The sequence below is a fragment of the Cervus canadensis genome, chromosome X (assembly GCF_019320065.1).
Source record: "Cervus canadensis isolate Bull #8, Minnesota chromosome X, ASM1932006v1, whole genome shotgun sequence".
Taxonomy (NCBI): Eukaryota; Metazoa; Chordata; class Mammalia; order Artiodactyla; family Cervidae; genus Cervus; species Cervus canadensis.
In genome coordinates, this window is record NC_057419.1 from 32,506,525 (window position 1) to 32,515,135 (window position 8,611).

General features: G+C 34.0%; 1 protein-coding gene across 10 annotated transcripts in view; it reads left to right on the forward strand.

Moving 5' to 3' along the window:
* Positions 1 to 7,747, forward strand: part of ATRX (ATRX chromatin remodeler) — a 264,397-nt gene extending 256,650 nt beyond the window's left edge. For all 10 annotated transcript variants that reach the window (XM_043459555.1, XM_043459560.1, XM_043459557.1 and 7 more), the window contains 5 exons: positions 1,240 to 1,389; positions 2,239 to 2,364; positions 3,118 to 3,213; positions 3,726 to 3,854; positions 4,895 to 7,747. In XM_043459555.1, coding sequence (XP_043315490.1) covers positions 1,240 to 1,389; positions 2,239 to 2,364; positions 3,118 to 3,213; positions 3,726 to 3,854; positions 4,895 to 5,173 — 780 coding nt within the window. In that variant the 3' untranslated portion in view covers positions 5,174 to 7,747. The remainder of the gene's footprint in view (positions 1 to 1,239; positions 1,390 to 2,238; positions 2,365 to 3,117; positions 3,214 to 3,725; positions 3,855 to 4,894) is intronic.
* Positions 7,748 to 8,611: the final 864 nt, after the last annotated feature.

The following is an 8,611-nucleotide window of genomic DNA, read 5'->3' on the forward strand; positions in this document are numbered from 1 at the left end:
TGAATATAGGTTAAATTTAATGTACTATATGCTTCCCTGTACCTTCCTTTGACCAGTCGTTATTTACATTCCTTCATTAAATTCACTCAGTTTAAAAAGTATGTTCTAAGGAAACTTGCTGTTAGAAGCTATGGAAAATCCTTTTGTAAAGTGAATTAATTTGCCTTCTATATATCCAGGTTTTCATCTTTAATTTTTTAATAAACAGCTTCTGAATATTTAAAATTTTTTGTTAGCAAGTGACATATCCATGGTTCACTTTAACCCCCACCCTCCATGATCTCCATTTGTGTGTGTCTCTTTTATAATCATAATCATACAGCGCAGGAGTTTGGGGTTCTTACTGAGTATATAAGTGATTCCAAGTTTTAAGCTTTTTGTTTTTTAACCTTAAAAGACTGACATAAGACATCATGACTTTAAAAAAAGACACTTTGATAATAAAATGATAAATAATGTATATCAATTTAAATTTGATCCTAGGTCCTTATAGTGTAATTTATATTTGAGTTTCTTACAATTGAAATATAAGGACTGTATGTTCCAGTTAAACTGTTCTGTAGCTGTTTTGATTAATTTAGACTTGGTTTTTGTTCATATAGTGGTTGGTAGCTAAAGTGATTATGAAAATAAAGTTATTAAGGGACTTCCGTGGTGGTTCAGTGGCTAAGACTCTGGTGCTCCCAGTGTAGGGGCTCAGGTTCAATCCCTGGTCTGGAAACTGGATCCCACATGCCGCAACTTAGAGTTCTCATGCTGCAGCTATAAAGATGCCACATGCTACAGCGAAGATCAAAGATCCTGCATTCTGCAACTAAGAGACCTGGTGCAGCAAAATAGATAAATACAGGTGTTAAATATGTATGAACAGGAGTAGCCATGATGTTTAGCACAAGCATCTCTGAATTTAGCACACTTACGTTAGCCTTTTTTTTAATCAACTCTGAAAAAAGCACAAAACAAAATGCATATGAAAAAATTAGAAAAATGTTGGAGGAAGAGAGCTTGAAAGATGAAAAGTAGTCATTAAAAATTAAACTCCTAAAACATGCTGTATAAATATGACATTCTTACATAAGAGGCTGGTATTGCATGTATTGTGAATGTTTTCTAGGTAATTTATCATATATATCAGAAATATGTATAGTAGCACGAGTTTCTAGACTAACAGTAGGTCAAAGAATTATGGAAATATGATCAGAGGGAGAAAATAACTATTATTTCAACCCTTCTAAACAGGACACCATACTTGCAGAACTTCTTCAAATACATAAAGAACACATTGTAGGATATCATGAACATGATTCTCTTTTGGACCACAAAGAAGAAGAAGAGTTGACTGAAGAAGAAAGAAAAGCAGCTTGGGCTGAATATGAAGCAGAGAAGAAGGTAGTTCATCTGAAATGCTTTTTGTTGTTGTTTTTGTTGTTAGTCATTTAAAAGAACAGTGGAGGAAGAAAGGGGTCACATTTGGAACAGGTAATAATATAGTGAATCTTCAGGAACAGAGTCCCCCAAGTTTGGGTGTCTGTTTATGGGCTTTGGCTGCCTTTGGTGGTAGACTTGAAGGAGAGGAGAGAAGAAAATGTTTGCCCTTAAAGAGTAGTAACCTCATTTCTGATTAGCACTTACTAAATTGAGAGATTAGTGGGAAGCTGTATATTTAGCATCACTTAACTTCCATCAACACCCTTACTGTAGTAGCAGACATATAGGAACTTGAGTTTGGAGGTAGGGGTAAATGTTGCTTTAGCATGTGTACCAAACTCAAAGTTCTGACCAATTATCAGAACACAAAAATACTCTGTTATTGGACATTAATGTCAATCTCCAGCAGCAACCTTATTTAAAATAGTTCCACCTCTGTTTTAAATACCACCTCACTTGAGCAAAAATGTGCCTGAGCATGGGAAACCTTATCCTAATACCTGAATCCTTTTTAAACTCCTAATTCATTGTACTAAACTTCTTTAACATTGTGATTTTAGGAGTCTCATCAGAATTCTCTGAGTTGCCCCATACTGTGGGAATTATCAGAAAAGAGTACACCTTTAGGGGTTAAAGCTTTCTATGTAATAAGATCTTGGTTTCAGATGAAAAGGGTGTTTTGTTTGTGTGTGAAGGAGTGTTAATAATTTCCTAGATCTGAGAATGTGGATTTTTTTCTCAACCAGTAGGTGATGTAGAATTTCAAGTTTTAAATCACAATGTGGAAAGTGCATAATTTTTTGTTTGTAGGGACTGACCATGCGTTTCAACATACCAACTGGGACCAATTTACCCCCTGTCAGTTTTAACTCTCAAACTCCTTATATTCCTTTCAATTTGGGAGCCCTATCAGCAATGAGTAATCAACAGCTGGAGGTAAGTTGTGAAGTACGAAAGTATTTTGCCTTGAATTAAAGGCAATTTCAAGTGCCTTGTTGTTGAGGGTTTCCTATGCAGGAATATCACATTCCCCAAAAGATTACCTCTGAATAGACCTAGAAATTTTTCTTTTATTTGTTGACCTTTTTGAACCAGCGTAGTTATAATAAAATGTGGTTTGTTCAGAGCACAAAGAAATCAGGCCTTGAATTATTATAGTTTGAATTATTTTAATTAAGAAACAATAGGGTAGCTGACTGGCTAGAGAAATAGCACTTTCTTCAGTTATAAGATATTTTGAATAAACAAATTATTTAGTGTTTGAAAGTGGGATAAATACACACATTGATCTACATTCTGAAGCAGTGTAGATGCAACTTTATGATAATGTATAGTATTATGAAATAATTTAAAAATAGGATCAATGATGAGTTAAATAGGACTAGGTTTTAATATACCAGTAATTAAATAATGTAATTGAATCTGTGATTTTCTTTTTAAAATGTGCTTATGGAGTCATTTAAATTATTAAATTATTGGCACCATAGAACCCAATTTTTATCTTCCTAACAAGACCCTCACTGATGAGTTTTACTCCATTTATTGATGCTGAATTTTGCTGTACTTTTCAATTACTTAAAGATTTTTAAGGCCACATGCTGTAAATTGGCAAGAGAAAGGCTCCCTATACTTTTAAAACTAAGCTGTCTTTTATGTGCCCTGATAAGGTTATTTCTTGCATTCTTCTAGGACCTCATTAATCAAGGAAGAGAAAAAGTTGTGGAAGCAACAAACAGTGTGACAGCAGTGAGGATTCAGCCTCTTGAAGATATAATTTCAGCTGTAGTAAGTTAATTGGCAATTGTCCTACACCAACTTGCAATTCTTATTCCCACCATTCATTCTGACTTTTGTTTTTTGCTTCACTACTTCTGTGGGGGAAAGACCGTAATTCTTATAACTTGATTTACAACAGTAAAATACTAGTAAACTGTATAATAGTGCCAAGCTACATATCTCAGTTTTATCTAGATGTTGGTACAAAAGAGAAATATAAAATCGAAGAATTGGAAAATCAGTTAATCATGGGAATGTATGTGTTGTTTATATAAACATATTTTAATTATCAGTTGCATGAATTAAATCCAAATAGTTTTTCTCCAGGCATAGCTAACTCTTGTACAACAGTGGACAGTTTAGTACCTTGCTTTTACATCATCATCTTCTTTAGAAAAGAATAAAGGAAAAGGGGGAAAGAAAACTTTAAAAATCCTGAATATCTTTAAGGACTATAAATATTTTAAATTGTTTTCTTCAATTCTACTGCAATAAGGAGTAAATAGAAATTTTTCTTCTAGTGGAAGGAAAACATGAACCTCTCAGAGGCCCAGGTACAGGCATTAGCATTAAGTAGACAAGCCAGCCAGGAGCTTGATGTCAAACGAAGAGAGGCAATCTACAATGACGTGTTGACAAAACAACAGATGGTAAGAATTCAGAGTATCTCTAGGTTATGTTTAATTTTCTTGAATTTATAATAATGAGTTTGTGTGACATCTATGTTGATATCTGTTCCCATATGTGGTTGGATGGATGGTCATTGGTTATTCCCAGAAGAAATTTTATTCATAAACCTAGTAATGTCAAATAAAGGTAATGTCTTTTGTTGCAAAGGAGCAACAGCTTCCCAAATGAATCTCCTTGAAGTTTACATAGCATCTCTTCCATATAATTTTACTTTTGTATATTCTGCACATCTAAAAAGGAATTTTTGCCAGACTTCTCTTACCACATTTACTATTTTTAAACAACTTCCACAAATAAGTATACTTTTTAATATATTTGAGATAACAAGTGGAGCTATAAATGATATATGACACAGGTTCCTACTAAATTATGTAATTCTTTGTAAGGCTAACATATTCCAGAATCCTTGATTATCTTTGTTAGCATGGTTGTTTGGCAGCCATCTACCTTGCACTGGGAAATTTCAACTCTTGACACCAGGGAATCAATTTCTGTGGCATGAATTTTACTTAGAAAGCACTGTAGAATTATGCGGTTTTAAATTATCTTAGGAAATCTGAGACATTCTAGGTAGGCAGGTAGGAATTACTCCCACTGCAAGTGCCTTTTCCCTTTGGTGTTTGTCACTAAAAGTGTTTATTTGTCTGTCATCATGTGAAATATTCAAAAGAAGGACAAAGAAAGAGACTTGACAAAAAAGTGCTGTAACTAATACTTGAGACTAATCACAGTGCAGGACAGGTTACTATAGCAACCAACTTAAATGCTGCTTGCACTACAATAGTCAAGTCATTAAGAGAATTTAGCCCTAAATGGTGTTACTAACTGGTTTCTACAGTAATGGTCCTGTGAATGCCATCAAATTAGTAATGGTGATAACAATAATATGTTTTTCTTTTGGTATGGTACCCCCTTAACAAATTGATTTTAACTCAAAATTTGATACTGCCTCTTTGGAGACAGGTCACGCACTTGTAACAGCTCCCTTTTCTCTCCTTAGTTAATCAGCTGTGTTCAGCGAATACTTATGAACCGAAGGCTCCAGCAACAGTACAATCAGCAGCAGCAGCAGCAAATGACTTATCAACAAGCAACACTGGGTCACCTCATGATGCCAAAGCCTCCAAATTTAATCATGAATCCTTCTAACTACCAGCAGATTGATATGAGAGGAATGTATCAGTCCGTGGCTGGTGGTATGCAGCCACCACCATTACAACGTGCGCCACCCCCAATGAGAAGCAAAAATCCAGGACCCTCCCCAGGGAAATCAATGTGATTTTGCACTAAAAGCTTAAAAGATTGTTAAGATCATAGAAAGATCTTTTATTTTTTTAGGAATCAATGACTTAACAGAACTCAACTGTATAAATAGTTTGGTCCCCTTAAATGCCAATCTTCCATATTAGTTTTAAATTTTTTTTAATAGGGCATACCATTTCTTCCTGACATTTGTCAGTGATGTTGCCTAGAATCTTCTTACACACATTGAGTACAGAAGATCTTTCAAATTGTTTTCAGTGAAAACAAGTCCTTCCATAACAGTAACAACTCCACAGGTTTCCTCTCTAAATTTTTATGCCTGCTTTTAGTGACCATAAAATTGTCATAAATTAATGACTTTATGAAAGAATACTGATTTATATATTCATTCTTTACATATAAAAACACACAGCTGAGTTCTTAGAGTTGATTCCTCAAGTTATGGAATACTTTTGTACTTATCCATTTCTTGACTAAAGTGATTGAAATGGTTTTAATGTTCTTTTGACTGAAGTCTGAAACTGGGCTCCTGCTATATCATCTCTGTGACTGAAAGTTAGAAACTAAGGGTTGGTTATCTTTGACACAGAATTGTGTGCAATATTGTTAAATACTACTGCTCTAAAACTGGGAGGAGTCTTACAGTTATCTTAGCATTGTATAAACAGCCTTAAGTACAGCCTAAGAAGAGAATTCTTTTTCTTCTTTAGTCTTTTCTGCCATTTTTATTTTCAGTTATATGTGCTGAAATAATTACTGGTAAAATTTCAGGGTTGTGGATTATCTTCCACACTTGAATTTTCTCTCTCCTGGCACTAATATAAGGCACATCTCTTAACTGCTTGGTGCCAGTGCTAGTGCTTCATCCTGTTGCTGGCAGTGGGATGTGGACTAACAAAATCAAGTTCTAGCATTTTAGGAGGTTAAGGATGACATTGTGGTTGTTAGCTTCACACCCTGTTTTGTAAACAACATCAAAATGGCAGAACCATTGCTGACTTTAAGTTCACATGGGGAATATGCTTTAAAACAATTCCCAGTATGTCAGTATTGTGAAGTAATTCCTCCTAAAGATAAGGATCACTGGCTTCTATGCGCTTCCTCTTCTTTTCTCTCATCAGTATGTTCTTTTTCCCCAACTGTATTTTCTTACATAAATTATGTTTTAAAGCTCAATTTTTTTTTAGTTTAGATCTGTGAGGCAATTTTCTAATCAAAATTCATCTAATGCCCTTTTATGAGGTTTTACATTGTTGTTTTTCTTAATCCAGGCTTGTAAAAATGACCTATATGCTTATTCATGTACAAATTTGGTTGCTTGAGTTTCTTAAAGAAAAAGATTGTTAGACTATGAGAGTCAACTCAACATGGCGAAACCATTTTTGAGATGGCGATGTAACATGTAGTGGAAATAGCTAACAAATTCCAAAAAAAAAAAAAAAAAAAGGTGGAGGATTTGCTCGAGGTATCACTGAGTTAGAATGAGTTTAACATTAGCTAAAACTGTTTTGAGTTGTTTGGACGATTAAGAGATGTCCACTTTTATCTTGAAAGAACTAGTGGTAGAACATTCAAGAGTACTAAGTTTGTCATGTAGAATTTTGAGGTTTGGTGGATCCACCCTCCACCTTCCCATATTTGGATATTATGCCAGCCATATAATCAAATTTATTTCACTGCGGGATGTGTTTTTACTTTAGAAGAAATGAAAAAGACAAGATTTGTGAAATAAATATTTGAAGACAATATACTCTGGCCAGCTCTTATCAGTTGGTATTGCTAGAAGTCCAGAATACTTTAAACCTGATTTACTCAACCTGGGAACTTTCACCACGGTCTGATTACTTGCTCAAAGACATAGATGTCAAAATTTTAGGCAACCTTCTAAACCTTGAATGAAACCATGAATGAAACTATGACTTAAAGAATAATACATAGAAAGGTTAATTGGAAATAGTTTGGGATAAAACTTGGATCACTTTGCATACAATCTTCACTTGACATTTTAGCTACATAATATGTACTTTGAGTATAACATCAAGCTTTAACAAATATTTAAAGATAAAATCATGTCAATAAGATACTAAAAGGCTCATTTTTATATTTGTTTTAGATGTTTTAAATAGTTGCAATGGCTTAAAAAAATGATGATTTAAAATGTTGCTTGTAATACAGTTTTGCCTGCTAAATTCTCCACATTTTGTAACCTGTTTTATTTCTTCGGGTGTAAAGCGTTTTTGCTTAGTATTGTGATATTGTATATGTTTTGTCCCAGTTGTATAGTAATGTTTCAGTCCATCATCCAGCTTTGGCTGCTGAAATCATACAGCTGTGAAGACTTGCCTTTGTTTCTGTTAGACTGCTTTTCAGTTCCGTATTGAGTATCTTAAGTACTGTAGAAAAGATGTCACTTCTTCCTTTAAGGCTGTTTTGTAATATATATAAGGACTGGAATTGTGTTTTTAAAGAAAAGCATTCAAGTATGACAATAATACTATCTGTGTTTTCACCATTCAAAGTGCTGTTTAGTAGTTGAAACTTAAACTATTTAATGTCATTTAATAAAGTGACCAAAATGTGTTGTGCTCTTTATTGCATTTTCACAGCTTTGAAAATCTGTGCACATAATGTTTCATAGAAAATGTATAGCTTTTTATGTGCTATTTAATGGTGGTTCTTTTGCACATTTAGTTATTTAATATTGGGAGGTCAAGGAGTTTGGTTTTTGAATCTGTTATATACTAAATTCTGTAAAAGGAAATCTTAAACCTCAAAAATAATTTACATACTAGGAAGCCTATGTGTGTTTGTTAGTTTTGGTTGTCTGTGTGTAATCCAGCACCATTTCCTGCTTCCCAACAGCTGTGTCATTCATTTAAGTGAAGCAGACCTACCACTCCACAGTTGATACGAAAGCTGCTTATCATCCTGAAGCACTAGCAGGTTGATGGAAATTATCACCTGGCCTCCAAAGAAGCTGAATATTTTGCAGTCTTCCCTTAGCTATGCCCATTCTCCCTCTAACATCATCAAATCAGATACATATTTCTGTACCCTAAACAAAACTTTCAAAACAGTTACATATCCCAGTAAAAATTTTCCTTTGAGGGTGGCATGTTGTGAGATGTTTTAACAGTAAAATAGGTCATCCTTTTACATGCTTATTTCACTAACAATTATATTCAGGTTATTCCCCACCATGTTTCACCAGACTTAGTCTCAGTGACTTTTGGCTATTTCCAAATCAAATCTAGCCTTAAAAGAGATGAAAATTCTTCCACCATTGATTTTTTTGAAAAGTATGTAATCTGTGCCAATCTAAAAGGAGTGACCAAGTTTCAGAAATGCTTTTTGTCTGTGCAACATTTTATATATGCTGTTATATGGAAGTGAATAAAAATTAAAAATCCAAAATATATACTGTTTCTAAGCTTAATATCTGTCAGGAACCAAA